Source organism: Priapulus caudatus, unplaced genomic scaffold (assembly GCF_000485595.1).
Source record: "Priapulus caudatus unplaced genomic scaffold, Priapulus_caudatus-5.0.1 Scaffold380, whole genome shotgun sequence".
NCBI classification, from domain to species: Eukaryota; Metazoa; Priapulida; class Priapulimorpha; order Priapulimorphida; family Priapulidae; genus Priapulus; species Priapulus caudatus.
The window spans coordinates 199,407-224,291 of NW_014577441.1; the positions used below are offsets into that span (position 1 = coordinate 199,407).

The window sequence follows — 24,885 nt, forward strand, 5'->3', positions numbered from 1 at the left end:
TCTAGCAAACCTGTCCGCTGCATACTCGATGGAATGTTCATCAGAGACGAAAAATGGCCCCTAGACATGTTAAGGTGCTTGCTCGCAGACAAAGAATTACAATATCGGTCACATTGGCAAGGGATTTTCAGGAAGGCCGTGTTTTTTTTTCAACGCAAGACTGTCATGGCCGGTCATGCAAAACGAACACATTGCTTTGCGACAGGTTCAAACCATATCGAATATATGTGTCTGCGTTATAACTATTATAATGATTTGGCTGTATCTTCCCGATTCTAAGAAGGCATATACATTATTTGACAATAATGATACCGTAGTTGTAACATAATTCAGTGTTTTGATATTCAGCGCCAAATATTCCATGCAGCATGGTGCTTAGAGAAAACTACAGAGTCATTGGCAGGAATAATGCAATGATTTCGAAATGAACAAACCTATTAGCGAACTCTTTTATAGCGCAATTTCCGACCACAGATGTAGGCTAAATGCTTGCATAGTTTCAAATTGCGTTTTTAGACAGACACCTGTATCCAGGCAGCTTCTTTTTGTTGAACGAACAGCAACGGTCTGGCACGATACGATAAAGAGCGCATCCTGGTTCCTCGTCATTGGCTCCTCGACAACCCAGCAGTGCCGGACAGCGCGTCTTCGTTACAACAAGGCAGACTTGAGACAGTCATTGCAATGCTAATTTTTCAACGGCGCATACATCTTACAATGGCATACGATTGTAAGTACGAATTATCTTCATATTCTACGTATACGATTCTACGTACGATACCGTGTGTAACTAACTAAATCTCATAAATGTAAGGAAAAAAAAAAAAAAAAAAAGGAAAAAAAAAAAAAAAAAAAAAGGAAAAAAAAAAAAAAGGAGGGGGGCTAGATGTGGCATCGCAGCGTCTTACGTACGATTAGCTGCAGGTTCAGGTCACCCCGATCGTTTGTGTGAGTTGGGTTTGAGCTTCGCGCCTTCGAAGGCAAAAGTTGGACGTGCAAATCCACTGGAGAAAGGCCCGGAATTTCTAACTGCGTTCTAGATTCAGGTCATTAATTGGTCAGTTGTTGCCATCACTGGGCTACAAGATCGAATCTACTACGCGCCTGCTCTAGTGCATTGATGATAATTTGCATCTCTCGATACATAAATCTACAATGTCCAACTTGTATTATATGCTTAGGACGGTATGTCCACCAAATATTTTGAAATAATTGTTTTATCACGCAATTTGAGAGATGTAGAAAATAATTAAGGCATATAGTCCAAATAAAACAGTATGATAAAAAGAATTTGGGATAAAGTCATTCGTCCTAAAAATGCGCAAGTGTTATGGCAGTAGCTGTACGAAACTAAATGCATCACTTATAATACGAATATTCATGACTTGTTAGACGGCACATTTTTAGTGGCAAATTTTTTTATTTGGAATTTGGATAAAGCCTATTTCGTCTAAAAATGCGCAAGTGTTATGCAGTAGCTGTAACGAACCCTTCAAAATTCATGGACTTGTTAGACCGAAACATTTTAGTGGCAATTTTTGTATTTTATTACAATTTTAGGACACTTTAAGAGTAAAAAATGGTTTGCAGTTTGTTCTACGTAAGTTATTGCTTCGGGCTGTTATCACGCCCAATTTCAATATGTCTAAAAGTCACAAAAATTAATGCTAATTAGGTTGCAGCATGCATCTTGTGTTAATCAGGTGCATTTATGTGTTTATGTTAGAAACATTGTTTTAGTTTTTCCCTACGGACCATTGGATTAGCGGTGGTTTACCTTCTCTGATGAGCATGTGCGCTAACAAGCTAGTGTGTATCTTTGTCATGCGATCATGATCGGCTAACCAACGACCAAGGGCGAATCGTTTTTGTGTCTGAGCCATGTATTTTATTTGATCGCCTCAGCCAAATAAGTAAGTTGATATTTGTTGTAGCCATTTCTATGCGTATAAATATTTCAGATTGGATACTGACCTGTAAATGGCAATTAAATTATTTGTTGTTTCCTCTGTGTGTGTGTGTGTGTGTGTGTGTGTGTGTGTGTGCTGTGTGTGTGTGCGTGCGTGCGTGCGTGCCGTGCTGCGTTGGTGTTGTGTGTGTGTGTGTGTGTGTGGTGGTGTGTGCGTGCGTGGTGCGTGCGTGCGTGTGGTGTGTGGAAAGTAATAAATTAAATGAACAAAATTATTTTCATAGCATTACCCACAAATTTATTTTCAGAGAATTATTATATTATAGTTATTATTCATTACGTGATAAGTCCAACGAATACGAAAAGTCTATAACAAATACACTATTGAAGTATAATGCGCTATGAGTATAGTTCGTTCATGGTTAAAACTACGATATTTTTATAATTTTTATTAGTTTATCGTGATATATAGTTACCAGCATTTAATTCCATTCCTATCCGCGTAGTGTAGGGTACCTGAGATAGGTTGCGACACATATAAGCCTTCTCACAGTAAAGTTAGTCTCAGTAATATTTTAACCAACTACTGACTGCCTAACATTTTAGCACACGTGTCTCTCACCAGTCATTATATATGCTGGTGATAACAGGTAAGACATTCACGATACGTTATCATATTGGTAAATCATAAGGTATATAAAAGCCGGATGTGTTCCGCCAGTATCCGTGTGAAGCTCTGTGTGTTCGCCATGCCAGCATTGTCAGCCCACCGTTCATCCTTGTGCATCAATGAGGTATCAAGTCGAGGTCAGCCCTTGTGTGAATATATGATCGGTACAAATGATGCCGCCCACCGTTGCCTTCGCATAATACTCACAACGATCACTCGCTGTCATATTCGGTTTTTTCAAAATATTAAGCCTAGCATATGCCGGGCGGGCGCGCTGCGAAAAATTCCGCTGATTCTGCGACAAAAACAGATCTACTTTCTACGACGGAGAGAAACGGGTGGTAGCTGATATTCGATCGTAAAGTGTGAATTTAATGACATGCGTGCGCCCATGGAAAAGGCAAGTTGGCGATTTGTCAATAATCGAATTGCGTTGTTGTCCTACGGGTATGACGTAGTCACACGCGTTTCGAGCAGTTTGTCGTATTGGGTTTATCAGGAGTGATCATATATATATATATATATATATATATATAATATATATATATATATATATATATACTAGCTATGACGTCTCCAGACGGGTTTGAGTGGGGTCTGATTTGACGATGACGGTTTAATCATTTATCTCTGCACTTTTAGTTTGAGGATGTATTTACAGTAAAACGAAAACTACTGAATAGTTTATACCGAGTCATATATTGCAATATTTTAACCTAAAATTACCTAACACTTTTTCAAAGAAAGTGAAATGGGGTAATTCATTATACAATTTCAACTTAGTTTAAGATATTATTTTTGGAAATATATTCTGGTTAGAAAGCATCATTAATAGTAAAATTCTTAAAAAAAGCAAAATGCATGAGTATTTGTTGTTGAAGATCTATTTTCTTGAAAATCAGTGGACGGCGGCGGCAGGGTTACACGCGCCCGTTGTCAAATATTTGCAACACGCGCGCACACACCAAAAAACACCTCACCACACGCGCGCAACGCCTACGCACACACCGATTCAGCACCACACACGGGCGCGCGTACAACATACACGCACACGCACACGCACACGCACACGCACATGCACACGCACACACACGCCATACATACATACATACATACTATCATACATACATACATACATACAATAGCATACATACATACATACATACATACTAACATACATCAATACATAGCATACATACATACATACATAACATTACAACATACATACAAATACATACATAAATACATACATACATACATACATACATAGCATACTACATACATAGGCAGTACAATACATACATACTACATACTACATACATACATACATACATACATACATACATACATACATATATACATACATACATACATACATACATACACACACGCGCACACGCAACATCGCGCACGCACACACGCACACACGCACACAACGGCATTCACACACCCACACGGCGGCGCGCACGCACAATCAGCAGAGGACGCGCACCCACGCACCACATACCAATTTACCCACACACGGCCGCGCACACCACATACAGGCACACCACATGCACACGCACACACACGCATATCATACATAATCGCATACACGCACACACACACGCACAACGCAACACGCACCACGCACACGCACACGCACACGCACACGCACACGACGCACACAGCACAAACGCAACACACGCTTACACACTACATACACATACAACACATACAACTGTAGCCGTCTCTCGTGGGGGTTTGTCTTAAATTTCGGCTCCCAAACTGTGCGCGGCGGCTATTTATAGCACCGCAGGCCTGCAATGTCTTTGATGTGTGCGTGTGTGCGGTGCCGGTGTGGCGTGCGTGCGTTCGTGGCGTACGTGCGTGCGTGCGGTTCGGTTGACGTGCGTTTAATGTGGCTTGCTATGCTAGTGAGGTGAAGGCTGCACTTAATTAATGGCTTATTATTATACCTTTAATCTACATTTAGTATATCTATATTACGCATTAAAACCCGTGAGAAAAAATTAATAGCTTCTTAAACACAATGTTCAAAAGGTTATGGTATGATATAGTGTGGTGTGTGGTGTGCCCTAGACAATCGAAACGCGTCTAAAAATGTCAAGAGCATTGGGCAGCCGGGTAAGCGCGGGCACGGTTAACAGCCTCCCGTTTATGGCAAGCCATTTGTATCATAATTCGACGAACCTACACGGTTTCCATCGCACGAAAACCAGGTTTCGTGCTCACAAAACCTAGTTTCTTGCTCGAGAAACACGGTTCTTGCCATGGAAACTAGGTTCGTGGCACGACAACCTGGTTCTAGCCCAGCTAACGCGGTTAATAGCTGAAATCAATTAGTACTTCGTGAGCAAAGAAACTAGGTTTTTGGGATCCAAGAACCAACCGTTTCAGCAAGAGAACCACTTTCAACCGCGCCATTTAGCTATCATAATTTCGAGAACCACGGTTCCCTTCGCACGAACCAGGTTTTTCGTGCTCACAAAACCGTAGTTTCTTGCATCGAGAAACCACGGTTCTTGCCATGAAACTAGGTTTCGTGCACGAAACCTGGTTTTTTTTTTACTTTAGCCCTATACCCGCGGTTATAGCTGTAATCTTAGTTTTTTCCGTGAGCAGAAGACTAGGTTTTGGACGCAAAGAACGACTGAGTTTCAGCAAGAAACCCACTTTCAACAGCGCGGCCAATGTTGTATCATAATTGCGAGAAAAAACTAGTTTCGAGCGACGAAACCTAGTTTCGACGCGACGAACAGACCTAGTTTCGACGCTGAACTAGTGTCCTTCTAGGCCGTATCTAGATCGTGATCCCGAGCGTGACCTCAGCGTAGTTCAGGCCACTCGGGGCCACTGCTCATAGTAAATACTATAGAAATACATACTAGCTTTACGGCCTAATTCAATTAAATATTGTATAAATAAATTAAATATGCGTGTGCTATTAAATGTAATGAAAAAGTGTAAGCGTGCGTGTATCTGCGTGTACCTCGCGTGCACGTCCGCGTGTATCCCGCGTGTACTGCTGTACCCCAGCGTGTAGCCACCACCGATCGGCACGTGCCGTGTAGCCGCGTGTACGTGCGATGTACTCGCGTCAGAGACGCCGTTCAACAACGCGTGTACGTGCGTGCACGGTGGCGGTGTACCTCGCGTGCACGTGCCGTGTACCCGCGTGTACGTGCGGTGTTACGTGTGGTGTGCCCGCGTGCACGTGCGTGTACCAGCGTGGTAGGTGCGTGTCCCGCGCTGCACGTGCGTGTACCAGGCGTGTACGTGGCGTGTAACGGCTACCGGCTCGGGCACTATCTTCCCTGCCAGCACACTATGAGAGCCTAGTGCCCCCAACAGGGGCTAGAAACCAGGTTTCGTGCCACGAAACCTAGTTTCATGGCAAAAACCCCGGTTTCTTGAGCAAGAAACTAGGTTTTGTGAGCACGAAACCTGGTTTCGTGCGAGGAACCGTGGTTTCTCGAATTATGATACAAATGGCTTGCCATACACGTGCATGCACTAACGCACGTTAGAACACATGCACGCACAGATGCACTCACTAACATACAGGAGCACATGTATACACGGACCAAACCGACGTCGATGAACGCATGTGGACAGACACTACTCACTAGTCACGTCACGACATACTGTAGAAACATTCATTATCATGTAACCTGTGCTGTTCAGTTAGCGCCAATAAACTGCAGTCATATAATATATGATATATATCAAAAGATCTTGATATGTCCAAATCTTGCTATGTAAAAACTTATAGTGAGCTCGTTTATCAACCGTTGCCACAGTCAATGTAACATTTGTAATAGTAATATCCCAGTTGCATTAACAAACTTTTGGCTTGCTTGCAGTAACATATGGCCCTACTGGGCCTTGCTTTTATTTACCGAGTTGTACACACAATGATATTTGCATCTAGCTCAGTTCAACTGAAATCTGAAATTAACTGACAGTGAGGGGTAGTGACTGACGGATAAGGTAAACACATGTCACCACCATTTGACTACTGTTTTGGCCAGTTTCATCTGTACAACTGATGAAAATACGGTTGCTATGTCCCCAATAAATGGTGGTTGTAATTTGTTTGTTTATTGTTTGCCTCGTGAAATTTACAGTCACAAGTCACGAAATAATTATAGTAATATAGTATAGTATCAGGAGCTTATAAATGGAAGCTTTTAATTCCATTCATAAGCTCCTGATAGTATAGTATAGAAATATAGTGTATAGTGATTAGTTCTTTGTTATCAATATTATTCTGATTTATTTTGTAATCCAGGGTCACCGTGTCTCAGCTTTGATGTGATCAGAGACGACCTTGGTAACAACATAACTGAATACCCACAGACAGCCTTTCTCGTTGCCGGAACACAAGCAGATCGTGCGCTCGCAAACAACATTATAGGTAAATACAGCGAACGAGCCTGGCACTCGCCCGCTCGCCAATGTCGAGTGAAAATAATATCGGGCGAGTAAAAGCTAAAGCTGACTCGCCCATGTTGGCGAGTGAAAATAATTGTCTAAAACTTTAATCAAATGTTGGTTCCTTACATTATATATCCAGACAGCCGCTTACTTTCTTGGTTTACCCTGCTACATTAGAAACTTGTGACAAGCCTGGTATGCCTAATAAACACAAAGCTAATGCTTTTATTAATCATGGAATAAATTGAACACAATTAAGGGGCTGTTCAAACTTGTAAGGGCCTGTTCCATTTGTCTAAGGGCCTGCTAAAAATTGGGGTGGGCCTGTTCACATTTTGGCTAATTTCTTGCCCTGTACGCATCGTGGTTAGTGTAGCGGCGGCGCTACTACTGACTCGCCTCGGTGTTAACAAGTCAATAAAATCGGTGTAACGTGGCGTTTCATTGATGGGGCAAAGCAGCCCGAGAATAAAAGTAAATTAAATGAAGATGAAAACACGAACTTTCAAAGGAGATGTGCCTTGAGTTTTTAGCTCATCTGACATAGTCAGATGCAGCTTGTAGAATCGCATGATCGTCCGTCCGTCCGTCCGGTCGTCCGTCCGGTCGTCCGTCCGTCCGGTCGTCCCGTCCGTCAACAGTTGGGCACAAATCTTAACCGCTCGACGTACGGTCACGATATTCGGGTCGTTGGGGGGGATCGTCAAAACGAGTTGGGATGTCGAAGCTGGGGGTCAAAGGTCAAAGGTCAAGAGGTGTAAAAGAAGGGGGAACATTCACTCCTTAACTTAAGGCAGTGCTTCTCAACCTGCGGCACGCGTGCCGCATGCGCACCAGTGAGCGTCTGTAGTGCGGCCCACAGCTAGCTGGGCCGCCACTAAGATGACGTAAACACATTCTCACATTAGGGTTGCAGTAGCTCGGATACTATAGCCCGCGGCATGCTGCTGCCGCAGGGCGGATAGCAGCATGATCCCATAGGAGATAATCTAAAGTCCGCAGAATGGTCCGGCTGATGTGCACAAAGAGATTGTTCCAAACGTAAAAGACGGGCTTAGTAACACTTAGTATACTCAACAATGATAGGCTGACTCGGAGTGCTTTTGTGGACAATTCCACAAACTTCTACACCAGGTAATTCTACTGTTATTCCTCAAAGTCAGCCACTCATTGAATTAATTGTCAATCAGCTGTGGCGGTGTGCGCACGCGCTCAAGTGTCACCGGACTATGTTGGCAAGACAGCTTATTGCTGGGTGCGGCACGACCAGCATGTCATTCCAAGAAATGTTCCTATGTGGCGCACAAGAGACAAATAAAGGGTTGGAGGTGAGACACTATGCTTAAAGTGATAGCTAAGGCGAAGGCAATAGAGCAGATATGTGGGCACGAAATCTCTGATCACCGATTCGTTCTCGAGCCATAGCCGCCTCGGGATCTGGATAGTCGGCGTGTAGTAGCATCATGGTGAGAGGAAAAGCCATCATTGCTGCCGAACAGTTGGAGGTCTACAGGGTGCAACACGGGGTCAATGGAGACCTACAAGGGCCAGGAAGGTGCTAATAGATGGAGCATGTTTCGGCTGAGGACTTTATATTGGTGCGCGGAACCTGGTGAGCGAACTGTGCCAAGAACTCTGTGTGTTGTTTTTTTTACAGCTGACGCTAGGCATTTTTATGGCTTTATTGAAAGGACCATGAAATGGGCCCTTCTGCTGACATGCGAAGAGTAAGTGCTCGGATAACCTTTTGACCCTCAAGAGGAGGGTTAACATGGATTTGTTGGACTGTTTAACCGGCGAGTCGAACTAGCTTTTGCTATTAGAGCCCCCTCCCCCCACCCTCCCCTTCCCCCTCCCCACCCCCGCCCCTTCCCCTACTCTCCCCACCCGTCCCACCCCTTCCCCCCCACCCTCCATCTGCGATTAGTGGGCGCTGTCCTAACAATGATGTGTACGCAACTGCGTGTCTGCATATCTGCGCCTAACAAATGTGGTACTACGCACGACTGAAATTTTACGTTTATAATCGTAGCAACAGACCTCAGATGAGCCCAGACGCTCTGCGGCTCTTGTTGAGAAACGTGATCAATGAATTACATGTGTAGTTAAATCAATGGTGTTTTTGTGTTTTTCCACTATTGTTTGACAAGCATTTTTGTTTTAAAATTTGGGCGAGTACAGATTCCGTTTGGGCAAGTTAACTTATTGACTCACTCGCCCAGTTTGGCGAGTAGTTTTTATTTTAAAGCTCTAACACTGTTTAAAATATTGTTTGATGATAACATTAACATTCTGATGAATGTGGTTATGTACAAACTGAGAATGCTCTCTAGTGCATGGTATCCTACCTTCTCCATGTTAAAATACAAGTGTTTTTCTTTTTCTATTTCATTTGATGAATATTAATTGGATACACCTGTGCATATTACCTATGAGGTCACATTGCTGTCATATTTACTGATGCTATGCAAGTCCTTTTCGTTACTTAGTGATGAAAATGTACAACTTGCACAAAACTGTCAAGGCGAAAGATGAGGATGAGCCGCTAGAGGATGATGAGTCGGAGGCTGAGGAGTCGGATACGGAAGATGAGGAGAAACAACCGCAGTTGGACTGTATCTTATTTAAGCACGCTGGGGGAGTCAACAGAATAAGGGTAATCTTATGAAGCTACTGTCGATCAATCAAGTAGCAAGTTTTTATTTCTGATTGACAACTCCAATTGTCTGCATTTTGGGCTTAACAAGATCCTGCTGTTTAAAGTAAGAATGCCATGTGATTGAACTGTGTGGAGTGCATTGCTCTGCAATCTAAATTATTGTAGACTGGCTTCATTGATACTGACATCGTATTCATCATGTAATATAGGATTACTTTCTAAAGCTTTAGTGTGTGTCTACGTGTCATACGTGCATGTATGATAGTGGAGTTGACATTTTTGGAAGGATAGATTCTAAAAATGGCTGTAGTCATACTAGAATATAGAATACTAGTTTTTACACTGTTTTACAGACAACAGCGATCGGGAAGCAACAGGTAGCAGCGTCCTGGGGAGGAAATGGAATTGTAAATGTGTGGAACATCACAGATGCATGGCACCAGCTTAGTGTAAGTAAAGGTGACAAGGAGGCAAAGACACAACAACCCATGTTCTCCTTTAAAGGACATCAAATAGAAGGGTTCGCTATGGATTGGTCACCAACAACACCAGGTATGCTATACTTCCATGTTACTATGCATGTATTTTGGCATGCCTCAATAGTTTGTTACCTGGCTATGTAAATATTGTTATTGCTGATTTGTCCCAACGTAATATAATTTTCCACGTTCATCTTAATGTAACATTCAGCAGTCCCCCCATGAGAAATATTTCAAGGGCAAGATCATTCAAATATCAGTCTATGTTATGAAAAAAATTAGGTATGATGCTTACCGGAGATTGCAAAAAGAACATCTTTTTGTGGAAACCTCAGCAAGATGGCACTTGGCACATTGACCAGCGACCATACACGGCACATACCGACTCAGTCGAAGACATTCAGTGGTCACCAAATGAGCCCAGTGTAAGCACATCTTGACCACTATATTTAAAAAAAAAACCAAAGCATATCTCGAGAAAGTTTAAGATAGTAAGCTAATTATGTTGATGTGCATATAAGATGTATGAATGGTTTAATCCATAAATATTCTACATTGTGGTGCTGCATTGCAGACCAGTATATCATGTAGGAGCACTTGCTTAGTTCCATTCTCTACATCTGCATGTGCAAGATGGTATGCGCTCCAATAATATTATTGCATGTGATACAGGTATTTGCGACATGTTCTGTGGATAAGTCGATACGCGTCTGGGATGCGCGGGCAGCACCAAACAAAGCCTGCATGCTGAGTGTCAGTGATGCACACAGTAGCGACGTGAACGTGATAAGTTGGAATCGCAACGAGCCATTCATTGTTTCTGGTGGAGACGACGGCATTCTCAACATATGGGACCTGCGACAGTTCCAAGTGAGAACTTTGCTTGTCTTAGTTTGTCTATCTCTGTCTCACTCACTCTTCCTCCCTCTCACCCTTAAAGCATAAAAGTCAATATTGGATAAAAATGAAACGCAATTACTATACTCAGGGGCATATGTATAGAGTTCGATGTGTATATTGATTACATATTTGATACACATATTCAGCTTACAATTATGAGCAGTTATGACAAATTTCAGCATTATTCTTTCATCACGACCATGTAATCTCTTCTGCTCGACAAGCAATTCTATAATTATGTTACAGAACAGCAAAGCTGTGGCAACTTTCAAGCATCACACGGCACCCATCACGTCGGTTGAATGGCACCCAACAGATGGCACTGTGTTTGCTGCATCCGGCTCAGATGACCAGCTGACTCTTTGGGACCTATCTGTTGAGAAAGACACGGAGGCTGGCCCCTCAGATAAAATTGAGGTGCCACCCCAGCTGCTGTTCATCCATCAGGTATGTCATTCTATCTGCACTCGCTTCACATCTGCTTATACATACAATATCGACGTGAAAAAAATCAGTTGTTCTTTGAGGTATGGATGTTTTGTTACACTTGCTGTTTGTTTTGATAATACCTCAACTGATCTAACTAAATCAGTCTTTTTGCTTTTTCGATGTGTTTGCTTGGAAATGTTGTTCTATTATTTATGGTATGAAGTCTAAAATTCAGGTTAATTCTGTTGCAGGGACAAAGTGACATCAAGGAGTTGCATTGGCACCCACAGCTAACTGGTGTGGTACTTAGCACAGCAAACAGTGGTTTCAACATATTTAAAACTATTAGTGTGTGACAGGACGATTATTGTAAACGAAAGTGAACATTGATGCTGTGTAAAGCACTGCCTGTATAGTACGACATGGGATGGATACAGAGACCAGCAGGATAGGATCAGAGCAGAATAACTCACAGCAAAAGGACCCTTAAATGCACACTGCTGCACGTAAGAGCACTTCATTGTGTCTGCTGTGCTTGATCAGTCCTCCATGAGAACTGGTTTCACTCTGGAAGCAGAGTGCAGTGTGTATGCACTTTTGTTATGTTTTGTAACGTGTTATTGTAACATATATGTACAATATATAAACGTATACCGATTTTAGAAATCAAACGTATAATGTTTAGTAATCAATATTGTATTCACTGCAGCGTTATTTACATGGGGTTTATTTCTATAACTCGCACTTCTCACTAAAGCACAATGGACTGCTCTGCATAGATGGAATCACCAACAAAGCACAGCCTCTAAAATATTAACCTTCATCATCACTGTCACACACCTATACACACTGCACCGTTCTGGGATGAATAACGATTCTCTCATTAGGCCAAAACAAAATATAGGTGTGGTTACGGTTTCCCGACCGACCCTATTTATTCGCAGCGACCCTAAACATTTTATTGTCAATTTTCTTTAAAGTCAAAAAAATAAAAATAAAAAATAAAAATATGAATTGGACAGTTCCTGCTTCAAAAGACACAACGCACATCCTTCGGACATTGTTCGTACATAAAATATTTCCAGAAAATAAAATGTTTTCCCTACCTACCTACCCTATTTTTTTTCAGCATGTAACGGTAACCACACATATTTTGTTTTGGCATTACAGTTTACATCGGTTCATTGGCCGTACTATAACTTTGCCAGAATTGCTATACACAATATGCTATGCTATGCTAGAGCTCTACACTATCTAGAAAACTTTTATGACGTAGTAGTATGTGGTGTGCCATATCTACTATACCTCTGTCTCCTCCAGTACTTGAGCCCCTGGGCCCGAAGAAATTCAGGTAGAGAGATGTATAAAAATGATAAATACCAGCGTTACCGCATTTCAGTTCTAATACTGAACACTACTAATAATACCCCTACGTTACACAAAATAACACAGCAATGATGCATGCCAATGCGATCTATATACCCCCGTGTTGTTTTTGAGCCCTTCAGCCCGAAGACGATGAGGTATATATACAATAAATATAAGCTTTTGTAGCCAGTTGCCTGTGTAATGGCCAGCATTCCACGATATATATCCATTTCTGTAATACACCTTAGCAATGTTCACACCTCGAAACGATTCCTTTCAAAACATTGCAAAGATGACAAGTTTCCTGAAGATCGCTCGAACTTGTTGGCAATACAACATTAGTGAATGAACTAAGCATTGTATCAGAAGTAGATAATAGGGGATCCCTACTATCTACTTCTGATTGTATGTAGTTATGTCTATGTTGCGAACATAAGAAAATGGTCATTCCATGGAATATCATAAATATATATATATATATATATATGTATATATATACATATAGGGCACCTATCTCTAACATGTGCTAATAAGTAGCTGGATGTTTACAACTACCACTTGATATTCAGTGCATTAACCATTTTCTCCACCTGGTGGTAATTCGTATGAAGCGCGTTGTGACACTTCTCACTGTCTGCACCTCCTAACCAGTCCCCATACAGTGCTGCCACTGCCGCATTCTCCGTTGGTGTTCTCGAGTTCACAGACCCATACACGTCCGACACTTGTGAAAGGAGCTCCTTAGCAGTGACTCCCTCTGGTGGCCGAATCTGGCCGCCTCCATTGAGACACCCTGAGAAAAAAATTATTGGCCGACTTGAGACTAGATGAACAAAGGAGGTTGGAGGAGGTGCAGGTCATCCTCTTTCTGAACGGTGAATTTGTATCGTTTACAGAAATCTGATGCATAAGATAATATGTAATATAATATGCACTATTTATAGAAAGAGGAAGCTAATCGTACCGACAGGGCAAGCCATGACTTCGATAAAGTCGTACACGCACTTTCCCCTCTTCAACTTCTGTACGACATTTTGAATGTTACGGAAGCCATACGCCAATGCACAGCGAAGCAGAATTTTGCCGTCTTGTTCCACCGTCACTTCACGGAAGTCTTCATTCCTGTGTGAATATAGTAGCGTTGCTGGCTGGTGAATCCACAGACATCAGTGATTTCCTTTTGGGTTGTGGGTTTGGGCAAATTGGATGAAATATTTCAGAAATTCGAGCACTTTGTTTTCGATTGGTAACCAACACGACGCAAATTGAGAGACCTCATGATCAGGAGAAAACGAAATTATCTATAGTCACGCTGTTAAAAAGCAAGAGATACCTGTAATGATTGTTCGTGTTTATCTCGTGTTCGTGTTAGACAATTAGGTGAGTAATTCATGTAGCTGCTATATTTACCGGAGCGTTTTATAGTTGAGCTCAGAAAATTCAAGCTGAAAGAGCTCCTTGGCTGCGTATCTGATGACATGCTCTAGGTAGCCTCCCGAGCCGCCGCCATCATGTGATACCAGGTCTGCACCGTCCAGACAGTTGAACCTACAATAACAAGAATGCTCTTACGACGCGGCTACAAGGTGGCTATAACAAGATATGAAATAATTTTGCGCTAAAACATTGGAATTTGGCCAAACACATTTCTATGAAAAACTAGACTGGCAAACCCTAGAGAATGACAAGCAATAAGGACTTACCAATTGTCAAGCTCAACCGACTCTACATCATTAAGTTTGATTTGCTCTTGTTGTGACATTGCATCTACCTCACCTGTTTATAAACATTTAAACACACTAGTTATAGTATAAAATTATGTACATTGAATGCGCATATACTTAATTATACATTGATGCATGGTATTGCAGTGAGAGGAAGTAATTCTAGTAATCAAATGTGATCTTTTTTTATTTATATGTCAAAGATTAAATACTATAGCAGTACAGGAGGCCCACATTTACTCGGCTGAAACCTTTTATCACAATTTACTAAACACGACAACCCCGGTTTACTTACCCGTTGACAGCACACAGTTGACGTCGCGAGTTCTATATACATCACTGTAGAAGTCTTCACGAGAAGCTTCCAGTTTCTTATCATAGCACGGCATCACTGTCACATGAAATATTCTCTCAGGCGTTGTCCCCAACATCCTTTAAAGGGGAAACAGCAGAAATAATAAGTGCGTTAATCGCCATATAATGCATACACGTGTACGTGTACATGTACATTTATAGCATTAAGATAAAACGTTCCACTTCTTCCGAAACAGATCATGTGCATTAACGATTGTGGTATATGTAATCGTAGATAAAGTGGTCCACGTACATGAAATATAATACTACAAACGTTAGTAGCTGCAAATAACCATTAAAATTGAGGTAGTAATTACAAGGTAAGACTGCTGACACTCACGAACTGAAGTGATCTTTCACTAGAGAGCCCATGATTTGTTGTGGTGACTTTGTTGTACTGATATAGGGTAGGATGTATGAGCCATGAGTCTTCTCTGCATAACATACCCAGCCTATGGAAAAAATACGAGTTGGCGTTAATGAAATTATATCAGGTTTATTGCAGTAGGTCTCCAAACAGACAGTTAAAACAACAGAGCATTTCATATATCATTAATATTTTGGATCATTAGGCAGAACGTGTCATTCCACTCTATCTCTTTGGGGTAGTAATAGAGATTTGTTGGTTTACTCATGCTACATTAGCAATACAACTGTAAAGTGTGGTTTGCAAATGGTAGAAATAGTAGTTGTGTTAAGAAATGTCGCGACGGGGGTTGCATAATGCGTTAGGCGGCAGCAGCGCGTCTGATGTAGTATGGATGATGGAGATGCGAAACGGTTGAGAGGGAAGTGTTGTGCATGTGGGCAGCGGGTGTGGTTGTCCGGGCGCGCACGACTTTCTTTGTTAGCTGGAAATGTATAAAGGAAAGGTTCTTGGTTGTGAGGAGGACGGACGTGAGTGTGCGAGGCACGCGGCTGCGTGCCTCTGTGCGCGCGCATGTGGGTTGAGAAACAATAATACTATTTGCTGAACACAACTGCTTGGACTTTGGAGTTTTCCTTATTCATCGCTTCAAATCTACTTTGAACCGGGTAACGTCATCTTCCTCAGTACACAACTAAACATGGCAATCGTGAGTCATATGATGAGTTAACCTGGACAGGCAGATGCCAACATAGGAAGTGACTTGTTTTCCTTGTTCCTGTTCCTGTAGCGTTGCACGAATTCTCGTTGACTTTCTATTAAGCTGAAGTCTCGTGCAAATGTTGTGTCAAACACATGGTCACAGCCTAGAACCACCAAACATTCAAAATCAATTGACACTAATTACTTGATAACTATATACAAGATTACTTGTTCACATTTTCATGAGTTTAGTAGTGCTGAGAGGGTCTATGTCCACCAGGGTACTGCCGGAACGTACCCTGCATGGCTGGGCATGGTCCGGTATACCGGAACGTACCCTGGTACTATCTAATATGCCGGACCGTACCTCGCCTACTCCACTAACGAGTCTAGGGAGTCGCCTACGCTTACTCCCTAACCCTAACCATATCAGATAGATACCAGGGTACGTTCCGGCACTACCCTGGGGGACATAGACCCTATGAGCTTTAGTAGCTGTCCAAGAAATGATCCAAGTAACATCATATAGTTAAAACCCTCTGCTCGCATTAAAGTTAACGATCAGAAAAGATGGCATTTGCAAATGGTAATTTATTATATTTCACCGCAACAACATCCTATCAGGAGTGAATAATAATAGATTAATAATAATTCTATTATCATTCATTCCTGATCCTATTATATCTATTACAACAGTCTGTATATTTACTGTAGTGCCTAAAATTACATAAAATATTGGGCTAAATCTGAGCCTACCTAGTTTTTTGAAGAATCCGGTAAGCTTTCTTGCTGCCTCCACGACTGACAACCCATACTTGGTTGCTAACGAAGCCCGGGATTGAGGAGATATTGAGATGACAACTGTATACACCTCATTGTGAATCCCAAACTAAAGACCATATGCAACCATAACAAATACACATTAGCAACCGTAACACACAAAGCTTTTACTTTACTTATGTGAATGTAAGCTTAATTCCAAATCGGAATTGATGACCGAGTCTAAATATCTGTCCATCCACATCCTAACTTACCAGTACAAATATTACCTGCCCTCACCTTTCTGTTCTCTTGGTTCTTAGAGAGAACCCTGTACAATTCCTCCTGACTCTGCTGTGTGATGAGGACACTCTCTGCTGATGTGATGCAACCACTGCATGCCAGACAGTCGTTCAACGTGATCTTTGCCTTCTCTAGCTTCACTTCCACGCCTGCCTGAATTGAGAGTGTTAAGTGCCTAATCTGTATAAGTAAACTACAGCTGAACTAAAAGTTGTGCCTACTGCCTCTCACAGTGTTCCTCGACACAGTGCTTTTTCTATGCACACAGATATCCTACAGTTGTACCAGGAAGTACTAATATCGATAGATCTACAACATATTTGATTGAAGGATTAAAACTCTTTTAATGTAAAAGGATATACCAGTACAATTCTGTACATTACTGGTATTACAATAGCTGAGCCTCATATACTGCTATCAAACTTAAACAGTATATACGTACAGCTTCACCTACACTTTCAAAAAAGTTTAGAAAGCAGTGGGTAACAATACCTCTTCATCAACCTGCATATAGGTACCATCCGTCTGCAACTTGATGGCACCAGTCTTTCCTGGACGCCGCTCTATCTTTACTGGTTTGATGCATTCCTAAGTGAGACCAGGAATAACTCAAGTAAAGAATGAGAAAAGATTTTACACTAGATGATAGTTGGGGAAAAAATTCGCATGATGGATTCAAATACAGGATGTATTGATATACTTATAGGTATATAGGTATATATACAGGATATACTTGTCAGTAAATACAGGAACATTTTCACAACGGCGATGTTAAATTTGACAACGGCGTTGCGCCACTGTGCCTCCTATGTATAAGAAACCCTGCATTTAACGATTTGTGATGTGTTTTACATCACACTTACAGATACAGCTATCAGTATCAAGAACCACATACAATTTGGTTCTTACGTGCCGAGTTCATGGATATGGGTAGAGCCTAGAGGTGAACAAGATTCATTGGGCTAACTTTCTGGAACAAGTTTACTGGATTTCAAGGTAATGTAAATATTATTTTTATTACAACATAAATCCAAGTATATTGACGACAGTTAATTAAAACGCTTAAAATTAAACTCTTGTCATGTAATCATTATGTTGGCATTTTCCTAGTCAGTCTGCAGCTGATAAAATATTAATTATAGATTATGCCCACACTGCCGCAGGCACTTGGAACGTATCAATAATAAAATTATACTTCTACTTCTACTTTTATACTGGACAGTCCATGGGGAATAACGTCCAGGGAGTGCACAACTTCAGGTGCATATGAAAGATTAGACTAGGGAATTTTTACACGTAGACAGTAATGTGTTCCAGAGATCGAGGCTTCTCTGGGCGAGGCACTCATTGCTGAGTGTGACTAGCATACGGCAATGGGCTGTTGAGAGCTGTTGTAGTTGCCCAGCCAAAGATGTGTTTCGCTTCCTCGAGGTGGCTTGACAACGATTCTGCCCGAGTCAATGTTTTGCCACAGAGACCCGGTGAACTGCTGTGCTGTTGGACTAGTGAGCAGCGACTCTGGTAGCAGGTTCCAGCTTCTGATGGTTCTAGGAAAGAAGCTGTACCTGTACCCATCTGTCCGGGTTATGATGTTGTAGTATGTGAGCCGGTGTGTGCCGCGGCATATATAGTAAATAAACACGAAACGTATTTACCCGGTACTACTAAACACACCCGGTTTATAAACTCTAAATATTTCGCTACTCTCTTTCTCCTATTATTAATAATAAATTCATCTAAATGTCGTTCAAATGCTCCCCTGCAACACCGAATTTCACCACGTGCATGCCGCTCTCACATGGCTATGCACAAACAACAGACGTTGTTTTGGTTTCTGTTGTTTGTACACAGCAGCGTGCGTATGCTGAGCCTGATATTGCGTGTTGCGAAAGAGCATCTGAACGGTATTTACGTGGACTTATTAGTCGATAGAGAATACACAAGCATTGAGGCTTGTTCAAATAAATTGCGTGTTTATTTACGATTCATTTTGTAATTGAAACTTTCCAAGTGCCTGTGATTATGTCCCAGTACGTCATGAATCATTCAGTCATTGCTGTCAAGGCCGGTTCAGGTTGGCGGTTTGTCGTGCCCATATACTAGAGAGTATAGTCACTAAGTCAGTCCATGCCTAGCTCTAGTAACTATAGCTCATAGGGTCTATTTCCCCCAGGGTACTGCCGGAACATACCCTGGGTACGGTCCGGTATACCAGAACGTACCCTGGTCACTATTTGATATGGTTAGGGTTAGGATTAGGATTAGGGTTAGGTTTAGGGTTCGGGTTCGGGTTCGGGTTAGGGAGTAGGCGTAGGCGACTCCCTAGACTCGTTAGTGGAGTAGGCTAGGTTAGTAGGTACGGTCCGGCATATAATATAGTACCAGGGTACGTTCCGGCATATATAGGGTTAGGGGTTAGGGTTAGTCTGTAGTCAGAAATAGCTAAACGAGCCAGGTCAAACAGAGGTCAGGGGAACATAGACCCTACGGCTACGGCTACGAGCCTAAGTATTTTTAAGTAAGGACATAAGCAGTTATTTCACATTAAAGCTAGGGCGATTCAACAGCAGGAAAAACAATAAACATCGCCCAAGAATCATTGTGCACCGATATTAATTGTATATTATTGTTCACTCACTTGTGAAGGTGTGATAAAATCATCTAAATCAGTTAACTGTAATGCGCCACTGAAATGAGATGCCATCACGTGTACTCCAGCGCCACCTAGTGAGACAAAAACCGCAAAAGCAGACGAGTAAAATCACGTATGCGGCTTGCGGTTTATTCTGCATCATATTTTCCTTCCTCTTAGAGGCGTAGAACACAGCGCCACAGCCACATATGTAATTCAAAGACTAAATAGTCAACTCGTCGTCTCTCTGCACTTACTAACAAATAATTGTGATATATGAGTATTGTAAATACTGATAGTGATAGCGTCAATTTTTTAAACCGGAAAACTGATATGTAAGGATATATGCAATCACTAGGGATGTGTACGTTCTTGGAACAGGTGAAAAAACACTAAACAGTAGTTGAGAATAAACGGTTCATTTACAAACATGTATCAAGCTACGTACAGACAAGACCTTATAGCGTGTATACAATGGCATTCATATTTTTAAATAACGTATGCTTGCATGATGAATACTGGTTTCAGAAAAAGAATATGAATACCCTCTCCAGTTGAAACGAATAGAATGTGTCATAGTACAGGCTGTAAATTAGCGTCATGTCCCTGTTGAAATGATTAGAATGTGTCACAAATACACGCTGTAAATTAGTGTTTTGTCGACTTCTTGCCGCATTAAACTTTACAGAGTCAGAACACATTAGTCCATCAGCCTCTCTTTCATCTAGTCATGGTTCGTGGCCTTCCGTGCTTTCACAAACTCCAGATACAAAGGATCGGCCTCTGTCGCGACGAATGTCAGTGTCTTCCCCTGGTAGTAATTCGACATCAGCACAATATTGTCAATGACATCAGTGAGCAGGTATGCTTTGCCGACACTTGATCCAGGTGCGTTGAACTTGAGGTGTGTGAAGTGTACGTGCAGGTGGTAATACGACGGTTGGTAGTGAAGGTAAATCTTCACCTGATCTTCATTAACACCATACGCCTCCTTGATGGCATTCTGCGGGGGAAATTGAAGCGATGTTTGACAAATTCTGAATGTTGGAACTAATGCTAAGTCAACATGATGAAGAAAAAGGCACTAAGAAAAAGAAAGTGCAACTTTATTGCCAAATGTTTTCATTGTAGGTTATGCACTGGATATTATAACATAATATTATTGGAAATGTTATTTGCTATTAATAATAAATATTACTATTTGTAACCACATATTCGACTACTAAACAGATTTTTTTTAAATATTGAAAAGAATGTATTCACTGCATGAAATATTGGTGAAATGGTACCAAAATGTCTGTGGAATGAATAGAAGATTTACTAATCTGAGGTGTCACATCACCTGGTCACCGTGTATAATGTTTACATGTTATCCACACGACAATTAGGCGTATAGCATAGTTCTTACCAAGCCCTTTGACAGGATATTCCTCAGCATGGGTAGATGCTCCTCTGTGAGATCACGGAGTGACAGAACGTCCCGTCGATGGCAGATAGCAAGCATATACATGTTCTCCATGTGCTTCTTATCCCACTTCATGTCAGGAAGAAGCACAAAGCCAATTTTCGGGTCTGGGTCTTCAAAGAGAACCCGTTCTGTCTCGGCTTTCTTCTCCAGTATGTTATACACCCACTGATGCCAGAGAAGGAGACAGAGAGGGAAAGAGAGATAGAGCAAAAACATACAGTTCATACACACGCACGCATGCACACACGCACATACATACAAGTACGGTGTGTTGTCAGCACCAGCAACACGCAAAGATTAGATGTATGCACTACCAATTTGGATCATAATTATACATCCAGAATCAAACAGCCATGTTTTTTACCTAGTAGAATTGCAGATCATAAAGCATTCTGCAGATGGTAGTGGTAGTGATAACGTCTTATCCATGAGGACATTTTACTAGATGCTTTTAGTTTATAGTTATTATACATAGTGTTAATTGTCCAAATTAAATATATCATAATTAATGATCTCATAACCAAAAAAAACCATTTGACAAATCTATGAGAACTGAACCTGAATATGAAAATCTTGCTTCTTAAGGTAAGGTAGAGTAACAATCTTGTAATCATCGCCAGTCTCATTAATAGCATGGATTGGCTGGTCTGTGTACTTTATAATATGCTTCTCTGTTGCTGGAAATATTATTGTGGCTTTTATATCTGAAAAGCAGAAAACAACAAATAGGGGTGAAGTGGTGCAAGAACAAGAATATATGACGACGACGGCGACGACGATGACGATGATGATGATGATGATGATGATGATGAATTAGTGATGTATGTACAGAACCTAAATCAACCTACACTTTGACCAGACAGCAGATGCAATATAACAATAGCGTGTAAAGGAGGAGAGCGTACAACGGTAAAATGCTGAAACCATCCACATACCAGATTACCAGATTACAGAGCCAAATGCAAAGTGATACATAGAATGTATGGTATGTATGTATTCCATGGCATCACTATGTATGTATACATAGTGATACCATAGAATGTATGTGAATGGATCGTGAATGTGTAATCCGCAGTTACGCAGGCTACATTATAGTATCAGGAGTGGATAATAGAGATCTCTATTATCCACTCCTAATAGTATTTATAGTATGGCATTAGAGGCTAGCCACGTACTAGCCCGACCCGGCTTTACAACTGATACATATTGTAGAAGCCTGATCCCTTTAATACGAAAAAACTTTCTTGAAAACAAACTCGGAATTTCATAAATGAAATAACCGTATTACCACATTTCACCTGACTTTTAACACGTTGCAAGTATATTCTCACCAACTATACTTCAGTTCTCAACTGGTATTTACTTTGGCATTTAAGTTATAATCGGACAATTTAGGAAGGATTCATTGGCAAACTTCATACTTCCATTACTGACATGTGCGAGAACTATGTGCGACTGCCAAGGATGCGCGAAAATCACGCAGATTCAAAGAGAAAGCCTTTTTCGAAATTTTCCATTAATTACCAAATCTCAAAAATGCTTGCTGGCAATATACATGGTTAGCAATAGAGCTTTCATAGCTAACAACGACGAAATTACAGAGAAGGGCTCAGAGCAATCATAAGTTAGATATTGAAACGTTTTGTTTGTTATTACAAGGTTTGGTCATTCCGTTCGCTTGTGACCTTATCGCCACGTAGTGAGAAGCGAGAAGGTATGGCTAGCCATGTACTAGTACTAGCCCGACCCACCATGAGTAACGTTAATAGACGGTCTTCAACTGTTTCATGGAGCTAGCCCAGCAGTAGCTCTAGTACTGTAGCGCGTACAGTTGCCGCAGGGCTATAGAGTATAGAACATTCTATTACGAATGCTAGTGACCAACCCGCTGACTGGCGCTGCTGCAGCGGCAACAAAAATTGCCGCTTGAAGTTCATAAATAATTTTCGTTCACAAGAAATACCGCAAGCAGACCATTTCAACGATAGTTAAATTTTAGTAGCTGATATAACTTAAGACATATTCACTTATTATAAGAGGCATTAATTGCCCACCACAGACGTTTTATAGCCGCGAGTAACCGTAATTAAGTTGGTCCCTAGCATTCGCAATAGAATGTTCTATAGCCCTGCGGCAACTGTACGCGGGCTATAGTACTAGAGCTAGCCCAGCAGTGAATCGTGTACCGGGGAAAAATACACATTTTTCCGGAAATAGCCGAACGGCAGTAGGGCGCAACTTCGGGATCGCTCAGGTCCATAATACACATATGTGTACACATGTATACGCATTGTCAACCCTAACCCTAAACAGAAAAATAAAAAAAATAAAAAATAAACAGATGGGATTCGAATCAGCGACCTTTCAGACATAACACACGTGCTCTACGAGCTCGACTATTGAGGATTATTGAAAATAGCACATGACATATGCTAAATAAGCAAATACCTTGGTATGTAAAATGTGTATTAATTTTCTCCCTGGTGCAAAAATCGCCCAGCAGTAACCTGTCATAAATTAACACTGTGTCTGTGATTACCATTTAGCTCTGGTTTTGGATAACCAGAATATGTTCCGTATATATCGTTGATATGATGCGTTGTCAATGTTGTGTCGGATGATAGGACCTGTTGTATAGTCTCAGCACTAAACGGCGTTTTTTCTACAATAACAACGGCATCTTCGTCTCTACCCTCAAACCGTCCATGAATAAACGCTGCTTTGCTCTCCGGCTTGTCTTGTAAAATGCGTACTACATTAAGATTCTTAAAAGACGTAAATTCGTTATTTTCAACATGGTCGCCTTTGCATAATTTCTTTGAAAGTGGCTCAAGTGACATGCTTTCTGATTTACAATATCGTAAAACTAGTGCGTGAACCAAACACGAGTGACGAGACACAAACTCGCCGGTCTCCTGTACTTGTTCAAGTCTCAAGTTGTTGCTAACGGGGAGGAAGCGGAAATTGAAGTTGGGGTTCACCCTGTTGGCTGGATTGGGAACTATGCCGCATATGAGAAAATACAGATATAATATAATAGATAGTATATACGATATATATATTACCATATATACACATAGAAAATACTATATAAATTATCTTATTATATTAATAGATGTACGTATGTTGAAATCTAAAATAATAATTAAACGCTTACGCCCACCAGATGGCGATCGCAGCCACATTTACACGAAAAACTACTTGATATGATTTACACAGAACTCGCGTGTTAGATCATGGTTAGATGCATGTTTTGATGTGTAAATATTAACTTATAGCTCTACTATCAAAAGATAAAAATGAGTTGGACTTTATTTCTTTGGCATGTATTGTTTCATATTTATATTCTCATTTGGCAATCGGCATTGACAATACAGAGTGATGTATGTTTACAAGCAGCAGATGCTGACGTTTATTTAGACAGATACCTAAATAAGGCAGGATTTCATAGGTACGTATACTGACTGTAGAGTGTAGTGATGGGTTCTTTGCGGCATCTGTAGTCTGTCCATATATTAACAACCCGCTTCGTCCCATTGGCATTGGCTATTGTCGCTGATTGGCAGTGACAGTAGGACGCCTACACTGATCCTTACGGTTCAAGGATAGAGAACATGGGTCCCAATAAAACCAATGCCATTTACATCAATATAAATATAATATTATATCAATATAATAGGTTAGGGTTATGGTTAGGGTTAGGGTTAGGGTTAGGGTTAGGG

At 41.2% G+C, this 24,885-nt stretch overlaps 4 protein-coding genes across 7 annotated transcripts in view; 2 read left to right on the plus strand and 2 right to left on the minus strand.

The window, feature by feature from the left end:
• The window catches only part of LOC106809730 (glutamate-rich WD repeat-containing protein 1-like), a 15,770-nt gene extending 3,613 nt beyond the window's left edge, over window positions 1-12,157 (plus strand). Inside the window, exons 2-8 of the mRNA XM_014812916.1 lie at window positions 6,874-6,999; window positions 9,509-9,675; window positions 10,032-10,230; window positions 10,440-10,582; window positions 10,830-11,027; window positions 11,304-11,504; window positions 11,738-12,157. Of these exons, the coding sequence (XP_014668402.1) occupies window positions 6,874-6,999; window positions 9,509-9,675; window positions 10,032-10,230; window positions 10,440-10,582; window positions 10,830-11,027; window positions 11,304-11,504; window positions 11,738-11,842 (1,139 nt within the window). The 3' untranslated portion in view covers window positions 11,843-12,157. The remainder of the gene's footprint in view (window positions 1-6,873; window positions 7,000-9,508; window positions 9,676-10,031; window positions 10,231-10,439; window positions 10,583-10,829; window positions 11,028-11,303; window positions 11,505-11,737) is intronic.
• A 4-nt stretch (window positions 12,158-12,161) lies between these two features.
• On the minus strand, window positions 12,162-19,994 carry LOC106809729 (cytosolic Fe-S cluster assembly factor narfl-like). 2 transcript variants are annotated; one of them, XM_014812914.1, is made up of 12 exons: window positions 19,702-19,770; window positions 17,927-18,000; window positions 17,556-17,651; window positions 17,061-17,216; window positions 16,758-16,890; window positions 16,031-16,165; window positions 15,273-15,384; window positions 14,874-15,010; window positions 14,558-14,630; window positions 14,265-14,402; window positions 13,819-13,976; window positions 12,162-13,647 (listed from the first exon to the last, which is right to left on the minus strand). In XM_014812914.1, exons 2-12 carry the CDS (start codon window positions 17,954-17,956, stop codon window positions 13,406-13,408), a joined length of 1,410 nt encoding a protein of 469 aa, XP_014668400.1. In that variant the 5' UTR covers window positions 17,957-18,000; window positions 19,702-19,770; the 3' UTR covers window positions 12,162-13,405. The 2 variants fall into 2 exon arrangements, with proteins under 2 accessions (XP_014668400.1, XP_014668399.1); XM_014812913.1 differs by lacking the exon at window positions 17,927-18,000 and having other exon boundaries at window positions 19,702-19,994.
• Window positions 19,995-20,098: 104 nt separating this feature from the next.
• Window positions 20,099-24,108, minus strand: LOC106809731 (m7GpppX diphosphatase-like). The gene is made up of 4 exons (XM_014812917.1): window positions 23,703-24,108; window positions 21,722-21,867; window positions 21,104-21,328; window positions 20,099-20,698 (listed from the first exon to the last, which is right to left on the minus strand). The coding sequence occupies exons 1-4, from the start codon at window positions 24,001-24,003 to the stop codon at window positions 20,420-20,422; spliced, it is 951 nt and encodes a 316-aa protein (XP_014668403.1). The 5' UTR covers window positions 24,004-24,108; the 3' UTR covers window positions 20,099-20,419.
• A 251-nt stretch (window positions 24,109-24,359) lies between these two features.
• Window positions 24,360-24,885, plus strand: part of LOC106809738 (phosphatidylinositol-glycan biosynthesis class X protein-like) — a 15,673-nt gene continuing 15,147 nt past the window's right edge. For all 3 annotated transcript variants that reach the window (XM_014812930.1, XM_014812929.1, XM_014812927.1), the window contains exon 1: window positions 24,360-24,614. In XM_014812930.1, the coding sequence (XP_014668416.1) occupies window positions 24,463-24,614 (152 nt within the window). In that variant the 5' untranslated portion in view covers window positions 24,360-24,462. The remainder of the gene's footprint in view (window positions 24,615-24,885) is intronic.